The sequence below is a fragment of the Rhinichthys klamathensis genome, unplaced genomic scaffold (genome assembly GCF_029890125.1).
Source record: "Rhinichthys klamathensis goyatoka isolate OS25496 unplaced genomic scaffold, OSU_Roscu_1.1 h1tg000015l_1, whole genome shotgun sequence".
Taxonomy (NCBI): domain Eukaryota; kingdom Metazoa; phylum Chordata; class Actinopteri; order Cypriniformes; family Leuciscidae; genus Rhinichthys; species Rhinichthys klamathensis.
In genome coordinates this window covers 447605-467720 of record NW_026606567.1, presented here as the reverse complement: position 1 = coordinate 467720, position 20116 = coordinate 447605, and the positions used below count along the sequence as shown (strand labels likewise).

Below are 20116 nucleotides of genomic sequence, written 5' to 3'. Positions count from 1 at the left end.
GATTTCTAAAGGATCATTGAAGACTGGAGTAATGATGCTGAAAATACAGCTTTGTCATTACATTTTAAAATATATTCCAATAGAAAATGGTTATTTTAAATTGTAATACTTCGCAATATTACTGTTTTTACTGATAAAACAAGTGCAGACTTGGTGAGCACAAGAGACTTCTTTCAAAAAAGTTAAAAATCTTACCAACCCCAAACTTTGAATGGCATTGTAGGCTACATATTGGTAACATAAAGGTTTGCATTTGCATCACAATGATTTGCTTTTGTTTCAGCCTGAAATTAGCTATTTTTGCCTGTGGATAACAATAAAAGAGTGAATAACCTCTCAGTAAAGCCCTAACAAGTCCTAGAACATAGAAACTTAGCAACGCCTTAGAAACCACCAAGCGCTCATTTTTAACGGCCACAACTTTTACATTTTCTTCAGAAAAAGAAGAAAAGTTTTCTTAGTATAATTATTTATATATAAAAAGAACATAATTGCCTGGAGCAATCCTTTAGCAGTAGCTGCGGACCTGCGGTCGGACTTCAGCGCTGATTGTGGCCGTTAGCACGTCAGGATTAGCCGTTGGCCATGAGTTCAATATTAGCTCAAAAACGTTTGAAGAGCAACGGCAGAAGGGACACAGGAAGACTCGCAGGTGGCCGCAGGGCGGAGGAGGACACACATGTCAGGATGAGAGAAAGTGAGAGAGGCATAGATGGGCATATGCTCTCTCTCCAAGACTTGGCCGCACCGTTTCACACACTACGCCGTGCGAGCAACAGGAACAACAGGAGAGAGGTATAAAAGAGGTAGACGAGTAGAACGGCAGCGCTGGCACGTGTGTTCCAAATCCTGACACGTAAAGAACGCGTTCTTCCTCGTCACGAGGAATAGTTGGTATTATTAGTCATGGTCTTGACGGAAAACGGTAAAAATGAGGGGAAAGGGGCAACTTGGCACGGGACAGATCTCAGGGGAGACGTCCAAATATAGCCAGACGTCTCAGAGTATTGAACAGCAGCTCAGCTTACGTCCTCAAACCTGCTCCAAATGCCCTCTCGCTCTCTATTCTGAAATTTTTGTCGTTTTCTCTCGTCATAGAAGAAAGCTCAAGATAAAAGTTTAATTTATGAAAACAGTTGTGGTTTGCCAGAACTTTACCATAGTCAATAGCAAAAATGTAACTTAAATTTACAGTATAAAAAATAATTGTAGGCTATATATTTCATTAACTTGTATAGGCCTATGCCAACCTACTGAAGTTCTAAAATTGGTTTTGTTCCTTTGTTCCTTTATACTAATATACTGACAAGTTCAACCACCAAAACACACAGGGGGTAAAAAGTAAAATGGACTAAGTTCATCACAAATAGCTCTTCCACAAGCTGAGGTAAATACTGATAAAAGGTGGAAACAGTGTACAAAATGCACATAAATACAAAGCACTATCGTGGTAACACACAACATTAAAATAACTTGTAATTCTGACTTTATTTCTTGCAATTCTGAGGGGAAAAAAGTTATAAACTCGAAATTGCAAGAATTAAAGTCAGAATTATTGCGAGTTATAAACTCGGAATTGCGAGAAAAGTCATAATTCAGAGTTTATACCCCGTAATTCTGACTATTTTTCGCAATGTAGGCAAGGCAAGTTTATTTATATGGCACATTCAAAGTGCTTTACATAAAAATGGTTTAAAAAAAGAGTCATAAAATAATCACCAACAACAAGTGCATAGGAAATAAGAAAAACAAAAAATAAGAAATTGATTTCAAATGTATTAAATCCATTATAAAAAAATGAGAAGAGGAAACCTATAAAGTGCGATCAGTCGGACGTGGCACAGTTCTCATACAGTAAATGCACAGCTAAACAATGTGTTTTGAGTCTTGAATGTGGAGCTGTTCGAGCACATCTGATCTCTTCGGAGAGCTGCATCGTTCCAGCTATGGCTGGCATAACAGCTAAAAGCGGACTTGCCTTGCTTTGAGTGAACCCATGGTATTTCTGACTTGATCCTGATGATCCGAGTGATAGGTTTATTTTCAATGAGCATATCTGTGATGTACTGAGGTCCTAGACCATTGAGTGATTTATAAACAAGTAATATACTGTAAAGTTAATTCTAAATGCACCTGTAAGCCAGTGTAAAGACCTGAGGACTGGTGTGATGTGTTCATATTTTCTGGTTCTGCTCAGAATCCTGGCAGCAGCGTTCTGTATGAGCTGCAACTGTCTTATGGTCTTTTTGTGAAGGCCAGTGAGGAGTCCATTACAATAGTCCACCCTGCTGGTGATGAAAGCATGAACAAGTCTTGACTTGAAACAAAACATCCAATTCTTGCAATATTTTTTAGATAAGATGCTGATTTAGTTATTGCTTTGACGTTTTCTGAAACTAATGCTGCGTTCCAGGCAGGTTTTTGAGCACGTAAATCACGACTTCAAACCACGACTCACGACTTTGTAGCGTTCCAGGCCAGTCACGCCAAACTACCTGAGCGCAATATACATACTTATTTTTTCAGACACATAACATTGTATTACATAATCGGGTGTGTGTATATACATACTTATTGTTTCAGACACATAACATTGTAATACATTATCGTGTGTTTATTATTATCATTATTATTATATTATTATTAATTTGACTGCAACGTTATATTGTCCTAAAGTGTATTCTCACTGTGTACCGCCTGCAGAAACACTGCATCCGTAGGGGCTGCCATTGTTGTTTTGTATGGTTTTGCGGGCTATGTGACGTCAGAACTCGTAACTGGGAGTACATCGATCTAGTACGAGTTCACGGGTGGGAAGTCACGGGTTTGACTGCCGTTCCAGTGCACTTTCACAGGTATAAGGTTGGAAAAACACGGGTTACAGGTTGCCTGGAACGCGGCATAAGGTCCGACTCCAAAATCACACCAAGTTTGTTTGGACCTAGAGTATTCACCTGGCTTGACCTTGTATTCATATTTGTTTCCATGCAATGACTTCAGTTTTGTCTTTGTTTAACTGAAGACAGTTTAGGCACATCCAACTGTTAGCTTAATTTATGCATTGGCACAGGGAGTCAATGGGGCTGTAGGCGATAGGGCTAAGGAGATCTGCATAGCTGTGGTAAGCTATTTGGTTCTTTTTCATTATTTGGCTCATTGGGGACCATATACAAGTTAAACAGGAGTGGTCCAAGAATTGAGCCTTGTGGGACTCTGCATGTCAAGGATGTCCACTTATACTTATGGTCACCTATGTTCACAGTAACTCCTCCCTTATTGTGACCTGAACCATTTGAGGATTATCCCAGAAAAACCTAGTTTATAACTCGCAGTTCTGACTTTATTTCTCGCAATTTAGAGTTTATAACTCGCAATTCTGACTTTATTTCTCACAATTTAGAGTTTATAACTCGCAATTCTGACTTTATTTTTCGCTATTTGGTTTATATCTCGCAATTCTGACTTTATTTCTCACCATTCACTTTATAACTCGCGATTCTGACTTTATTTCTCGCTATTCTGTTTATAACTTATAATTCTAACTTTATTTCTCGCTGTTCAGTTTATAACTCCTAATTCTGACTTTCTTCCTCGCAATTCAGTTCATATCTCACAATTCTGACTTTCTCGCAATTCCGAGTTCATAAGAATTGTGACATATAAACACGGAATTGCAAGAAAAATGTCGCAAAAACCCAGAGGAAACGTAATCCTGAGTTATCTTGCTTCACGTTTCACACAACTAATTTACACAGGATAACAATTAATCCATTGATTGACGAACACAGCCCTCGACCCGTTTATACAAAGACTCTAACATTATGGATTCTCATTTTATATATTTTATATTTGTATATCGACTGTACTATTACGTGTTTTCCTGAATGGACTTTTTTCGCACAAAAAGTTGCTAAAGAATGCTTCTAAATTAGAATATAATAATAATAACCTTTATTTTATAAAGCGCCTTTAAAAGCAGCTTCTCAAAGCGCTGTACACACAATAGACAATTGTTTAAAGCAAACGCATCCCATCACAAAAAACAAACAAACAAACACATCAACAGGTGAATGCAAGTTTTAAAAAATATGTCTTAAGTTGACCTTTAAAAATGGCAAAAGTCTGGGCTTCCCTAAATTCAAGAGGCAGAGAATTCCTAAGGACAGGTGCATAGAAGAAAAAGGCCCTGTCACCCATAGACTTTAAGCGAGTTTTATTAACAACCAGCATGCTCGATTGTGAGGAGCGCAATCTGCGATTTGGAGTGTAGGGGTGTAACAGTTCAGCTAGATAATTTGGAGCCAGACCGTGCAAAGATTTGTATGTGAGCATCATAATCTTAAAATCGACTCGGAACCTAACTGGGAGCCAATGCAAGGATTAGCAAAAACCGGAGTGATATGATTGCATATTCTGGACCCAGTTAAGATCCTAGCAGCCGAATTTTGTGCATGTTGAAGCTTGTGTAGTGTAGATTTAGAAACTCCGGCTTAAAGGGCGTTACAATAGTCAATCCGAGAGACGACGAAGAGCTTTCCAGCAACAGGAAAAGTTAACATTGGCCCCAATCTAGCGATGTTTCTAAAGGGTGAAACGTTCCTCTACTGGGGTTAAAATAAGGTTTAGAATGATGATAAGGGCAGTGTGAAAAGCCCTAAGTGTTTTTGTCACATCAGTTCAGTTTGAAAACATCCCCTCTGCATCTGCAATTCCACTTTTGTCGGTTAAACAGACATGTAGCACATGGCAACAAAACAGATTAAAAAAAAAAAAGACTGATTAAAAATGACCAGTGTTAATTTAGGAACATTTAGAAAGAAAAGCATTTACTCTCTAACTTCCAAAAGTACAGTGATATTTAAAGACACTTTTGGTCAAGAAGCTGTCATGATGTACTGATCAGACTGTTGTCACTTCAAGTGATGCTTAGCATCTACTAACTGCAGCTGTTGTGAGAGGGCCTGTTGGTCAGTGACATTTCTCCAGTCCAAAAATTAATCCAGTCCTAAGAAATCGAAAACAGTTTTGTCATTAAGCATCTGTTCAAACAGCTGCAGCCAAGTTCTGAAAGTTGTTTGATATTGCCAAAACAAATACAATTCAATTTGGCTTTTCTTTAAACTAGATGAACACAAAAACTAAGGGTCCAAAATAAGGTTGTTGTTTTTGGGGTTTTTTTTTTTTTTTTTTTTTTGCAGTAATGCCATAGATTAACCATTTTGGGGTTATAAAAGAACCATTGAGAGTTTCATTTTTTCTTAGTTTGAAGAACATGATCTAAAGAAATATGTTCCACTATAAAAAAAGCTTCCAGTTTTAGGGATGTTAAAGGGTCTTCATTAAACCATGAATGCTAATAAAGAAACGTTATTTTGAAGAGAGTAAAATTTGAGTGAATACACCAGGTTTGATAAACTACCAGCTTTCAGCGTTGTCGAATTATAATGTCTCTCTTGTCCTGTGATGTGTGTGCCAGCATTACTGATAAAAAACCAAACATCTTTCTTCCTACACATTTGGTCTTACTTCATCCACAAGCAATGTTATACTGCCCCCTATTGATGGTCCAACATGGAACCTGCCCTAAATAGTTGCCTGTGCTATGTGTATGGATATGGAAAAAAAATTGACCGCATTTGTCTACAGTAAACACTCCCGTAGTGCTAACCACAAAGCACAAAGGTGTGTGTGTGTGAGTGTGTGTGTGTATATATATATATATATATATATATATATATATATATATATATACTGTATATGTGTGTGTGTGTGTAATGTTTTTGAAAGTAGTCTCTTAATCTTACCAAGGCTGCATTTATTTGATCAAAAATACAGTAAAAACAGGAATACTATGAAATATTATTACATTTTAAATATGATGATTTGATGCTCAAGAATCTTTTCTTATTATTATCATTGTCAAACACAGTTGTGCTGCTTAATATTTTTGTGGAAACTGAGATTTCTTTCAGGATTCTTTGATGAATAGAAAATTCAAAAGAACAGCATTTATAAATATATATATTTTTTAATATTTATTAATTTCATACATGTATTTACTGTCCTTTTTTATCAATTGAATGTGCTTTTGCTAAATAAAAGTATTAATTTCTTTTTGTTTTTGTTTTTAAATCTTACTTACCCCAAGCTTTTGAATGGAAGGGTATCATGATTTACAAAAAAAAAGTAATAAATAATAAATTATTATTATTATTTAAAAAAACATTCATAATAAGAAATTATGATGAATGATTTCTGAAGAATCATGTGACACTGGTGACTGAAGTAACTGAAAATTCAGTTGCTTCTTTGTACCACCAAAGAGTTTCTGGCTTTGCCTTTCTTTTTTCTCGATATTGATGAGTTGCTTTTCTCAGAAATGTCTGAGGCACACAATGTGACAGTCTGACAGGAAAGTACCTTGGCAAGTAAATGCATGAACTCATTACCACATGTGATGTTTCTTTGTCACGTTTGCTGGGGTTTTTTTGGACAGGATATCACACTTAGAAACTGCAGTTAGGTTGTTACCAAGACACCTACAACAACATAGATGTGAAACTGTAGGTTTTAAGAGTACTCGAGGGAAAAAAAACTGCAACTTGATATAACTACATATTTGAAACAATTCACAATTTTAGAAATTATTAATTTATTCATATTTTAAATGAAAAACATCTGGATTCAATTTGATAACGGCAAAGGCACATCCATTCTCATGGTTTAGATTACTCAAAACACTGCCACACTTTTTTGTGTTCGTTTTTTTTTTTAAGCAAGAAATGAAAACAACTTCAAAAAAAGTGAAAAGGGAAATTCATTTTGTTATGGCTGTCATACAGAGAAGATCTACAGAGCTTGTGATATGTTTCCTGTGGTTCTATCAAGATAAGCATTATATGCTGGTTTGAGATCAGTCAGCATCTTGTGCGCTGCTCAACACTCCCATCAGATATACAGCAGCAATAATCATTGTTTACATATGTTGAATGATATGGGATATAGTTTTAATGTACTTTAGGTCTCTCAAATTGATCAATCAATAATCATTAATGCCACAACACAAGAAAAGGATTAAACGAATGAGTCTTGAGAAGGACAGGGCAGAAAGATCTTTTCGCTCTCTACTTTTACATGTCCTAGCTATATGGGCAGTGGTGTCAAGTTTGTTTGAAGGGTTCTAGTAAAATATCTCGACCCAAATCTCAAATTCACAGCAAACCATCAAATATGCACTAAACAGTGTTAGACAATGCTGTACACATCAAGATTGTCACCATGTGACCATATTAAACAAAGAAAAAGGACAGAAACATCTAATGTCTTGTACCAAGCTCAAGATGAAAAAGTGCAACAAAAAAGGCCCAAAATTTTTAAATAAATAAATAAACAAGGGGGGAAAAAAAGAAGAGAGGAAAGACATACTGGGAAAAAAAACTTCCTCTCGTTTCTGGCAAACTGCTGTCATTTGCAGAGGTATGTATACTAGCCCTAGAATCTTTTTTTTTTTTTTTTTTTTTTTTTTTTTTTTTTTGACAGAACCCAGCTGAATCACTTACACCTAGTAGACTCATGGGAAATCGAGTTTTTAAAGAGCTGGGCTATAATATTCTTTAAACATTTAATGACATGGCAGTCACTGAAGGCATCAAGAACTAAAAAAAAAATGGTACCACTGACCAAAACAACTATCAACACATTTTGAAATCCACGAACGGTCATTCGCACATGCACAAAAACACACGCATTCGCGCTAGCCATTAGCCAATAAAACGATAAGGTCCCGGGTCACTCACCATCACACAAACAACACACGGATAGGCAGAAAGTATACATCAACACACAACACGCACACTTACAGTCCATCTTTTCTTTTCTCCCTAAACAACCCTTATAGGTATTCTGACGGTTTCGTTCAGGTTTCAGTAGCCAATCAGAGTTCAGTCCGTCACGAACGACTCTTAGGATCCAGTTGCAGCAGTTTTCATTTGTGTTCTTGCGTCTTAACAGCTATAGACACAGAATCAGGTTTAGATTCGAGGGCTATTCTTAGTGAGCGATACACCCAGTCTAAGATCTCGATATGATACGTTTATCGATTATCGCGTTCATGTTATGAGCGTGTGTGTCTCTGTGTTTCAGTGAATGTTTCTTGTGTATATGTGCATTTGAGACATCGACAGGCATGGAAATGTACATACGAACATCTGAAATGTTGTGTAAATATGTAAGCTGCAGCATTTATGTTTTTTAGATGCATGTGTTGGTTTAAGTGCACAAATGAGGGGTGATTATCATGTGGAGTGTGTGCTTGTATCATGTGTGTGTGTGTGTGTTTAAGTTCTCAGTTATCCATGCTTCCTGTGGTGAACAGCACCCTCTGATCGGTTCGAGCCAGCTTGGCGGGCGGTTCCAGAGATTCGTCACCGATAGCGCCCATATCAGACTGCAGAGACAACTCCTGACACTCATCCTCACTGTCTTCTTCCTCCTCCTCTTCCTCTTCTGAGACACACAGACATACAGAGAATGTCAATTATAAAAATGCATGTATTTTATTCAGTACTAAAAATTTTAAATCATTTTAAAAGTACAATAAAACTTTATTATAAATTACTGAAAATAAGAATTGCTTCTTATTATTGCCTATTATTATAAATATCAATACATATTTATTATTACAAATTCTGTGAATTTTTCTTTTATATATATTTTCAAAATGCGTAAAATACTTCAAAAATATCTGATTTATTATCAATTAATTTTCATTACATTAAATAATAATGAATTCATTTTAAATACACATACATTTGTAGTATTTTAATATTTAATATAACATTTTCAAAAATCAATAATACATCTGACATTTTAACATTTAAATTACATTAATTATAAATCACTGTAAATCATAATTAATATAAATACATTTAAAAAGGCACAATGTGTACGATTTTTTTTATTAAAATATCCAAAAACCACAATAACAATGTTATATATTTTTTTCACTTGTGTACTTAAATTATCCCAAATATTTCCAACAGTTTAAATCCAATGAAATCTGCTATTTTTACCAGTGTCACTGCGTCGCCTGTCAATGACGCCATATTCGCGTTACCCCCGGAAACACGAAAGACGCTTTAACATATTGTGTGTTTTATTAGACAGGTGAGCAACTGTTTGGATACTTTTATTGACAGAAAACTGATCATTGTTAAATAGCTCAACACAGTTAAGTTGATGATACACGTGGCAACTTTTGGGCAATGAGCAATGTTGCTGGGCAATCATGCTGCCGAGCGATGTTGCCTGGGCACTTTCCCAATGAGAATGGACAACAAATTTCTATCTGAATAATTTAGATCGGTTGTGGTCCCTGTGTCTCACCTGGTTGCCCGTTGACGGCAACATTGCTCAAAAAGTTGCCCCGTGTATCATTCATCACCATAAGTCTTATTGTTTGAATCTCTTGTTTTCTTCAAGTTTTGGCATAGCAAATCTATCCGTGTGCTTGTTTGTTATTTAGAAGAGTATTAAGTGTTTGGTTTTTGTGCGTAAAACTACTAACCTTTATCAGGATCGAGTGGGTTCAGACTTCGGCCAAGACTTGCAAACTTAAAGAACAAAAGAGAGAATCAGGACATTTAAAACACTCTTTTCAATTCAGAATCAGTCATTCACAGTTCCCTGTCTTATATCCTGTTATGAGTAGCATGACGCAATTTTGTTTTGTATTAGTCATCGAAATGAGAAGTGTGTCTGAGATTAACGATTGATGTTTCTGAGTGTGTGCGTATGTGTTTGTACCTCTCCCATGACCGCAATGGGAGTTTCACCCTTGGCCTGGGCAACTCTGTGCTCGATCAGATAGTACATGTACTCATCATAGAGCAGACGGATTAGGTGAAATGAGCCGAAGCTTGCAGCACTACGGAGAGTCAGGTCTCTGATCACCATCGAGCTAAAGGGAGAACAAAGAAAGGATACAGGAAGTGTGAGAAAGTTGTTGGGTGGGGAAGACATAAGATGAGTAAGAGGGAAACATACTTGAAATTACAGTTAGTTACTCGAACAATCAGTGCAAACCTGGCACGCAATGTGAAAACTGCTCCAAACAGCAAAATTGTGTTGTCTTTAAGGATTTATTGTTTTTAAAAATAATCTAAGGGAGAGCGTTGCATACATCTGTCATGGATACAGTAGTCCCACAATGAATTGCAACAAACTCTGAGAATATTTTCAAGAACTTTTTCACGAAGACCAACAGAGTTGGAGGAAATTATATATAGATATATTTTATTAAAAAAATATTTACAAAATTTTGCTTAAGAAATAGTGATAAAGAAAAAATAGACAATCTTTCTCAATACTTTTTTTGATTATATATATATATATATATATATATATATATATTAAAAATGATATAATATACATATATTTATTGTATTTTTTCTTTTTAATTATAAATGTATAACTCATTTTAAAAATAACTTTATATTAAAATAAATGAGTTAAAATTAAGTGTTTTATTATAAATTGTATGTATTTTTTATTTTTGTGCTTTAATTTTAGTTAGTTATATCATTATATACTTATGGAGCCCTGCACATGACATGCAGACAAAAATATACATATCCTGGCCACAAAATAAGAATTTGTTCCCATTTGTTCATAGCCACACTGGTCTAATTTCTTTCCCTCGATTTGATTTAACCAAAACAAGGGAATGAATTACAATGTATCCACGGTTTAGTAAAACGAGGGAACAAATTATTATATTGTGCACAGACTGCAACAAATGCTGTTGTTTTGAGCTTTCGATTCATCAAAGAATCCTGAAATAAATGTATCACAGTTTCCACAACAGTGATAATAATAAGAAAGCGAATCATAATATTAGAATGATTTCTGAAGGATCATGTGACACTGAAGACTGGAGTAATGATGCTGGAAATTCAGCTTTAAGAATTCAGTTGTGATTCACACTCAAAATTTCAAAATCTTTGGTAATTTTCATTTTACACATGGAGGAAAAAATGTAGCCTTGCCATCACAGGAATCCATTTCATTTTAAAGTATATTCAAACAGAAAACAGTTCTCAGTAGGTTTTGTAACAGAATTGATGTGTCACTTCATGTTCTTGTCCACCCCAGAGAACAAATCTAATGTCAGCTCACCTGTAAAAACTCCACTTCAGCAGGAAGAGTTTAGCTGCTTTTGGAAAGGCAGAGCTGGACTGGTACGGCTTTAAGACCTGCGAGACCACACCATCCAGCCAGGCTGCCCACTGCTCCAGAGAGTTCTGCTGCTGAAGGGTCAGTTTAAAGTCCTGCTCCAGCCGCTGCACCACCCGGTCCTCACACCGGCACACCCAAGAGGCCTGTTCCTACAGGAGAAAGCACATGGGGATTCAAAAACCCAGACTAAATGAAATATCTCTTAAAGGAGAACTCCGTTCAATTTTAACATTGAGCTCATTTTTTTGTACATTTGGAGTGCTGTCAGTACAGACAAAAACGACAAAAATCGGTGTTGCCTACACCGTGTTATCCTCTTTTTAAAATTCGCACCCTGATGACTTCAATGGGGCAAGTTCTAAACCTGCTTTTAGCCTCTTAACAACCTTAATGTGTCATTACAAGTGAACAGCCATGTGAGTGGTGTTATTAAGAGTGACCACGGTCAATCTGACTGCAGTAAATGTGAAAGATATGAATAAAAATGATGTTTATTCAGCCAGCTCACATACCTGTATTTACTTCCTGTTTTCGTTCGAAGTCCACAGTAGTGGATTGTCGAGTTTGCGCGCGCGATCATTGGTAACTAATATAACTAATGATCGCGCGCGCGAACTCGACAATCGACTACTGTGGACTTCGAATGAAAACAGGAAGTAAATACAGGTATGTGAGCTGGCTGAATAAACATCATTTTTATTCATATCTTTCACATTTACTGCAGTCAGATTGACCGTGGTCACTCTTAATAACACCACTCACATGGCTGTGCACTTGTAATGGCACATTAAGGTTGTTAAGAGGCTAAAGGCAGGTTTAGAACTTGCCCCATTGAAGTCAACAGGGTGCGAATTTTAAAAAGAGGATAACACGGTGTAGGCAACACCGATTTTTGTCGTTTTTGTCTGTACTGACAGCACTCCAAATGTACAAAAAAATTAGCTCAATGTTAAAATTGACCGGAGTTCTCCTTTAATGATCCTTCAGAATTCATTCTGATATGCCGATTCCCTGCTCAAGAAGCATTTATTATTATTTTTGAGGAAACCATGAAGTATAACAATAAAATAATTAAAAAATATATATATTCAGCAAGGGCACATTAAATTGATTAGTGACAGTAAAGACATTTATAAAGTTACAACAACAAAAAATTTTTACAAATAAATGCTGGTTTTTTTTAGCTTCTTATTCATTAAAGAATCCAGGGGGAGATGTATCAGTTTCCACAAAAATATTAAGCAGCAAATTAAGCTGTTTTTTTTTTTTTTTTTTTACATTGCTATTAAGAACCATTTGTCTGTCTATCTATCTCTTTCTATATATTTTTTTTTCTATCTATCCATCTATCTATCTATCTATCTATTTACCTTTGTATCTGTTTCTATATATATATATATATATATTTCTTTTTCTATCTATCTATCTATCTCTATATATTTTTTTTATCTATCTATCTATCTATCTATCTATCTATCTATCTATCTATCTATCTGTCTGTCTATCTAACTATCTATCACAAACAGCAAAATAAACTATATATTTACATTCTGAAGAAAATGTGATTGGTCCTTGCCCATGTCACCAACATATTCCTCTCTAAATTAGTCAGCATTTCCCTTTTTGGTATGGCCTAGCAGTTAAAACTAAGACCAAAATCTTACCAAAAATGTTTTTCATTCCACAAATGATCACCATTGTTCTCTTGAGTAAGACACCTTACCCAGCGGTCACCTTATTAATATGTGTACTGCAAGTCGTTAAAATCATCAGCTACATGACGGCTGACATACTCAGCAAAACCACTATTTAAAATCACTTTCAAGGAAACGAACTGTATGTTATGCTAAACACTCACTTGAGTTTCCGTTTCCCTGATAGATAGACAGACCACAAACACCATGCATACAAAAAGTGAGTTCATCTCAGATGGTGACAGATGAAAGCTCTAGTTCAGTTCTCATAAATACAGTGTCCAGTTTCAAATCTAACTGGGATGTGAGGGGGTTTGTTTAGTCACACACACCTGCACATTGGCAAAGTCCACTCTGTTGAGGTCACTGAGCATCTGGTTGATCTGTGCTGTGTTTTGCAGGACGGCACGAGCTGCCTGGGCCAGGTGATTTAGAGAGGTGTATCTGCGCAGAGTCTGAGCGAAAGCGCTTGCAGACGTCACCTAAAAACAAAGGCCAATTCACAGAGGAGATATGCAATAAGTAACAGTTTTATTATCTAATGTTTAATTTCTTTGTTGGGTATGTATAATTTAAATAGCTAAAACAGCTCTGTTGTATGTATTTACTAGGGATTTTGTTTTGCTCTTAAAGATCATTTAAAATTAAAACAGTGAAGAGAACTTTCTTAATGCAGATGAGGTGATACTTACATACTTCCCCAAATGAAATTCATTAGGGAAAGTTTTTAAGTCTTTAAACACTTTCAATTTTAGTAAACCCCCCTAGTTTAAAATGGCATGCGTGACTACTATGTGTCACAAGCACACTGTTTAGGTTCCTGTTAGACCAAACGCATTAACTATTATTAGTCATTCATAAAAACAGATGTTTTATGGTATTGTACTGTACCACTGTACTACTGTAGTGGTTGACCAATGCAGACAGGCTGAATGAAAATGCAAATTCAATCTCTGACAGTACATGGCGCGCTTATGGAACAGCAGAAATATATATATTTTTTTTCAGTTATATCTGTAAACAAAGCAGCGCTGCGTCTATAAACACTATTTTATTAGGTGTTATTTGTAGTAACTTTGATTAACCAATCTTTATGTAGCTTGATACTGAGCCAAGCATCGATGAATTTGAATTTCCCTGACACTGACTACGTTTACATGCAGCCAATTTTCGGGTTATGGTCGGGTTAAGGTCACTATTCGGGTTTCTGAAACATTAGGAATAACCCGTTTACATGCGTGAGCAGAGAGTTTCTCCTGTATACATGGAATTGCAATATCCCGATGTAAACGGCGACGCGCGGTTAGCGTCTAGACGTACGGACAACCTTAAGACGTAAAATGCGTCATTTCCGATTCTTCTTCCTGTATCCAAAGACAACAACAACAGCAGCACGCAGATAGCGATCGCCTTTGTTTGCGCTTTGATGCTGGTAACGTTACTGACCTCGCTCCAAAAGTGCTGCGTCTCGCCAGAGAATGTAGACGGGCTCTGGTCTCGCCATGTTTACTTCCGGTATACTGCACGCAGAGTTTTGTATGCGCCGAGAAGTTTCTCTACTCAAAAGACCAAGATTCCTTGCGAATAGAACATGCGCAGAACACAAATCACTATGGGGATATGCCGATACGCGTTTACATGACCAAAAATTCGGGTTAGAAAAGGGGTACCCCAGGTATAATATCCCGGTTTTTAAAATCCGGGATATGAGCATATTCGGGTTTTTGCCGGTGTTTACATGGCCGTTCGTGACCGGGTTATTGCTAATATCCCGGTTTTGAACGGGTTATTGGCTGCATGTAAACGTAGTCACTGAGGTAGTTAAATAGCTCCATGCTTCTCAGGCATACTGAGAACATCATGCCGGGCTGCTGCACGTGATCACGATCCAAAAGCTTTTCAAGTTTTTCCCGCTTTCCCTTCAATCAGTAGCTCTGTTTCATTCTGGCTTTGGCAGTGGATAAAGGCTATTTTTTGTGATATCACCATGCTACTCTAACAAAATTTAGTTCAAGTTTAATTCAAACACTTCAATTCAAGGATCTATGTTTGTTTTCACATACTTTCAAGAAGATGCACAGTACCGTTCAAACATTTAGGGTCTTTAGATTTTCTCTTTTTTTATTTCACTGACCTTGACACGAACCATCTCTTCAGGAATGTTCATCATGGCGTTAGTCAACCAGCTCTCAAGACTCTTGGCAAAGTTTCGGATGGCTTGTGTTAAGGCACCTGGAGAAAGAATTTAGAATTCATTTCAGCAAAATATATGATGTTGTCTGGCAGTGGACGCACATAATTGGTACCCAACAGCCCTGATGCTGACCCACAAGTTGGCAATATGAAGGTGAATGTGAGTGAAAAGAGGCCCCTGTTGGCAAAATGTGACTCACTTGATAGATCACCACCGGCTCTTGCACATACTGCTGCATATTAAAATGCAAATCTGTAGTGAGAATACATTGGTCAACTCACTGGGAATAGGTCTCAGAACATCTGGGATGAGCATCTCCACCAGGCCCTGGTACAGTGTGTTGTCGCAGTCACGACTCCAGCGAAGCACTGGATCATATTTACAGAGCTGCACCAAACATGACTTGGGCAGCCTCTTCTCCGACTCATCATGTCTAATAAAACATCCAAAGAGAAACGGATAATGTTTAGTGTCTATTTATTCATTAACTCTATGAAGCCTACTTTCCCATATTTAAGCGGCGCAACGCAACACGACAACAGAAAATAGAACCCATTAGCCCCTGTGTCCTGTCCATCAAAGCGTTTTTAGCCAGTTGAAAACGCTAGGCGCTCTGCTGAAAATGCCTAGTTGTGGGCGCTTAAGAGCGTTTTGGCAGCGCAGTGGGGGGTTTTTTTTCAGCTGAGACGCTTTGCTTGCTATGATACAGAATATCCGCACGTGTTTACTATTATTTTAAGTATTAATACTTAATAATAAGAAATAATAAGAAACACTTAATAGTGTTTACTATTAAGTGTTATTAATAGTATCTAATTTTACAGATAGTTTGTTTCAGTGTTGTTTCTATATAGAAATGTTGATACATTGTACATTTGCTCTGGCTCTTGTTTTAAATTATTTTGTTCCGTTATTATGCTTTTTGTCATCTGTTGACGTTGTACAAGCAGAATGTGATGGTTGGTTGGTGTGGTATTGTCCAACCCCTCCTGGGTAAAAAGTGACAGTGATGAGCGCTGCTTTTTACCCAAAGTTGAACATTTTTCAACTCTCTGCGACCCGTAAACAAACACAGTGTTCAGCGTTTCAGCATGAAAAAGACACTCAGCTATGGAAGCTTGTTGATTGATTGATTGATTTGATCACTTAAATAAATATAAAAAAATATGAAACAGTAATCTGTGTCATACATTAAAAATACATAAATAGTCACGGATGACACAATAAAGCCCAAAGACTCATTTCCATTGTGGTTCCTAAAATATAATTGTGACTTTTTATCTCACAATTGCGAGAGTTCTTGCAAATCTGACTTTAATTCTTTGTTTTATTCTGTGGCGGCAACAAGCTCCGCGGGTTATAAAGTCCAATTCTAAGGAAAAAAAGACTGACTTTTTTCCTCAGAATTGCCCGTTTATATCTCACAATTCTGACTTTATATCTCACAATTCTGACTTTATATCTCACAATTGCGTGTTATAGTCAGAATTGCGAGATATAAACATGCAATTGATGCAATTTTTTCTTGCAATTGCTAGTTTATATCTCACAATTCTGACTTTATAACACGCAATTGCGGCTTTATATCACATTATATGCGACTTTTTTATTTTTTATTCTATGGCAGAAACAAGCTTCCATACTCAGCACCTCATTACGATCCTGGCGTTTAAAAAACACGGCGCTCCCATTGAAATCAATCGGAAAAATACGCCAGCCGGGTGAAAAAATGCTTTGGTGGACACAGGGCCTTAAAATCAGTGATGCAGTCTACACTAGACGGTCTACACAACAAATTCCTGACAGTAAACTGATGCCCCGTTCTATTTTTGAAGTACTTCAAGCGTTCACGCTACTTCTGACATGAAGAACAAAGGGATTTGCACCGGTCGTTTTAAGCATCCTGTGTTTACCGCCTCAAGCTGTCGCGTCCGGTGTAGACACGGAGTAAGGCCTCAACCATCCAATAAACACCTTAATAAATTCCTCCTGTCCTGAACGCATGTAACAGTGAAAACCTTGACATGTAGTGTTGGTCTAAAGGAGTTTGTTGTACTGAGATGTAAACTTACACAGCTAGTGTTGCTGAGTCTCCTGCCTGACTTTCACTGAACCTCCAAAATGTTTTCCAAAGAGTCTCCACCAAAGGGAACTGAAGGTTGACCATTACATCAAGAATGGCCTAAAGAAACACACCACATCAGATAAAAACAGCTTGAAAAGATATTTAGCTCATAAACAGATATGCATTGCAATGCTGACAGAAAATCAATGGATTCAAACAGAGAAGAAGAGACAAGACTCACTTCGCAGTGTTCTCTGTAGAGCAGCTGAAAGCTCTTGAGATGTTCCAGCTCAATGCCCTCTGGTAAAGCTTTACCCTGCAGGTCAACATCAGGGAATTCGGGGAGAGCTCTGGACGCATCTAAATATCAAGGATTACAGCAACCATATAATGACTTGTTATTGCCACCATTTTCATGTGATGTCATACAACTACATCTCAGTTTTTCAAATTTCCTAGTTTAAAGTCCAGCGTCAAATTATGCTTTTTTTGAACATTCACAACTAGGAACTTCCACATTAGTGTTTCCTTAAGAGCATGCACTCTGGGTTACGCTTCTGCCTGTTAAGGCTCACATTGATGTCATGGCTCACCTAGAAACTGCTGGTACTGCTGGACCTGGGTGCTGATGTCCGACAGACCCGAGCTCTGCTGCTGCTGCTGTTGCTGTCCAGATCCTGAAGACATCCCGTTAGTGATTCCCTCCACCTTCTGTACCGGCTTCAACCTGCAGGGATACAGAATCAGACGTACTGAGAAACACAGGAACCAGAGAGACGGAGAGCAAGAAATGACAGATAGCATGTGTGTCCACCTCTGTTTCTGAGAGAAGGGCTGCTGCCTCATGGCCAGGTGCTGCTGGTCCTCCATCAGTCGGAGCAGAGACGAGTTCGCTTTGATCCGCAGTCCATAGTAGTGATATTTGGAATTCCCTCTGGAACAAACACACCAAAGCTTCAGTGCACCTGCATGACCTGAACCATAGGATCATGGAGGCTTCAAACCACATACGTGTATATATGCATGACTCACAAAAACATACACTACCGTTTAATTAATACATTAAAAACTATGAATATATAATATATACACAATTGTTCAAAAGTTTGGGGTCGGGTAGATTTTTTTTATGTTTTTGAAAGAAGTATTTATTTGATAAAAAAAAAAAAAAACAGTATAAACAGTAATATTGTGAAATATTATTACAATTTAAAATAAATGTTCTCTATTTTAATATACTTTAAAATGTCATTTATTCCTGTGATGTTAAAGCTGAATTTTCAGCATCATTACTCCAGTCTTCAGTGTCACATGATCCTTCAGAAATCATTGTAATATGCTGATTTGGTGCTCAATAATCATTTCTTATTATTAATGTTGAAAACAGTTTTGCTGCTTAATATCTTTGTGGGAAAAGTAATACGTCTTTGATGAATAGAAAGTTCAAAAGATCAGCATTTATTTCCAATATAATTTTTTTGTAACATTATAAATGTCTTTACTGTTACTTTTGATTTAATGTGTCCTTGCTGAATAAAAGTGTCAATTTCTTTCAAGAAAATGGTAGTGTATGCCACATTAATTTACTGTGAGTTGATGTTTGTGAGCGACTGATTCTGATTTGAATATATTGACAATGAAACAAACAAAAACTTAGTGATAAACAACTACGTTTCACTTGAATCTGAACAAATTGATTCACTAAAATAAACAGGGCGCTAACAGACAGAGGTCACGTGACCTTTCTCTCACCGTGTGCCGAGACGTCTGGTCCTCAACCCCATGAACACCGAGCGGATGAGTTTTCCAAAGGACGCTGCATTGACAGGTTCCAGCTTTTGCTCCTGACAGTGCAGCAGGTAGTGGCAGTAGAGAGTGGACCGGGGCAAACTCACCCCTTCTGCTGTCTCATAATTATCCAACAACCACTGCACCTGAGGGCCAGAGGACAGCTGCCGGGATAAGACACACACACAGCCATACACACACTCAGACAGAGAGCCCAGGCTAAAGGATGACCTAAGATACACGCAAACGCCTAAATGCAAACATGTGCGTACGCTTTTGCATGCAGACACCGCTCGTGCACATGTACTGTAATTATGCATTCATGCATAGTTAATGTTATATCATTTAAAGTCAACAAAAAACAGCATTCACTAACCCATTTTAGTTCACTTTAAAGCAAAACAAAATAGGACAGAAAACAACGTAGGACAGAACTTGATTTTATTTCTCATGAATTGATTGGATGATAGGAAGCAGTTGTTCTGGATCGGAATGTGAGTTTGCAGTGGATTTTAATTTCATGTTGACTTTAAATAAACAACAAATGGCATTATTTAGCCATATCTATACAAATATTCTTATTCTGACAGCTTCATGAAAACATACAGTGCTGTGAATGTCTTTGTCTGAATTTCTGAGTTTGTCCACATTTTTTGAAAACAAAGTTTTGGTGTGTCTTTCATTTATCTGGTGTTCAAGGTTTCAGTATGCAATAATTCAAGTTTGAAGAAGTATGCTGAACTATGAATCAAAAGCAGAACTGTTTTGGTTTGGAAAAATCGGGTACATTTAGCAATATAGCGGATGAATTATGTATGTGACGGACATTACGATGATATGATGAACTATATGCCTTTCTCCACTGAGCTACTATGTTGTTCAAAGCGTTTCTAAGGATACTGATTTTTAGAAAGCAGCTGTCTGACTCTGAGATGGTGAACGGGAACATCATTTGTGTAACATTAGCAAAACACTATTAGCTGTTTGTTAACGTAGTAAAAAAAAGGCTACCGGTAATCATATCAATTATTTGTATGTGTTTGACGTTGTAAAGATCGAGCGATACCATTGTGCAGTGTTTACTACAGTAAAGTTGACCAATTGGATCTCTGAGCTGGTGTGATTGAGTGGAGGCGGGGC

The 20116-nt window shown here is 37.1% G+C and overlaps 2 protein-coding genes across 7 annotated transcripts in view; one reads left to right on the top strand and one right to left on the bottom strand.

Moving 5' to 3' along the window:
- Window positions 1-6618: 6618 nt before the first annotated feature.
- The window catches only part of rfx1a (regulatory factor X, 1a (influences HLA class II expression)), a 27126-nt gene continuing 13628 nt past the window's right edge, over window positions 6619-20116 (bottom strand). For 3 of the 5 annotated variants that reach the window (XM_056271957.1, XM_056271974.1, XM_056271990.1), the window contains 12 exons: window positions 18941-19140; window positions 18003-18122; window positions 17782-17915; window positions 17430-17548; window positions 17196-17305; window positions 15405-15556; window positions 15064-15161; window positions 13262-13411; window positions 11176-11384; window positions 9805-9958; window positions 9566-9611; window positions 6619-8505 (listed from right to left, as the gene is read on the bottom strand). In XM_056271957.1, coding sequence (XP_056127932.1) covers window positions 8345-8505; window positions 9566-9611; window positions 9805-9958; window positions 11176-11384; window positions 13262-13411; window positions 15064-15161; window positions 15405-15556; window positions 17196-17305; window positions 17430-17548; window positions 17782-17915; window positions 18003-18122; window positions 18941-19140 — 1653 coding nt within the window. In that variant the 3' untranslated portion in view covers window positions 6619-8344. The remainder of the gene's footprint in view (window positions 8506-9565; window positions 9612-9804; window positions 9959-11175; window positions 11385-13261; window positions 13412-15063; window positions 15162-15404; window positions 15557-17195; window positions 17306-17429; window positions 17549-17781; window positions 17916-18002; window positions 18123-18940; window positions 19141-20116) is intronic. The other 2 variants (XM_056271966.1, XM_056271983.1) reach the window with 1 other exon arrangement.
- rln3a (relaxin 3a) overlaps window positions 13326-20116 on the top strand; it is a 24421-nt gene continuing 17630 nt past the window's right edge. Inside the window, exon 1 of one of the 2 annotated variants that reach the window (XM_056272040.1) lies at window positions 13326-13451. The gene's annotated coding sequence lies outside the window, so the exon portion shown is untranslated. The remainder of the gene's footprint in view (window positions 13452-20116) is intronic. The other variant, XM_056272047.1, reaches the window with a different exon arrangement.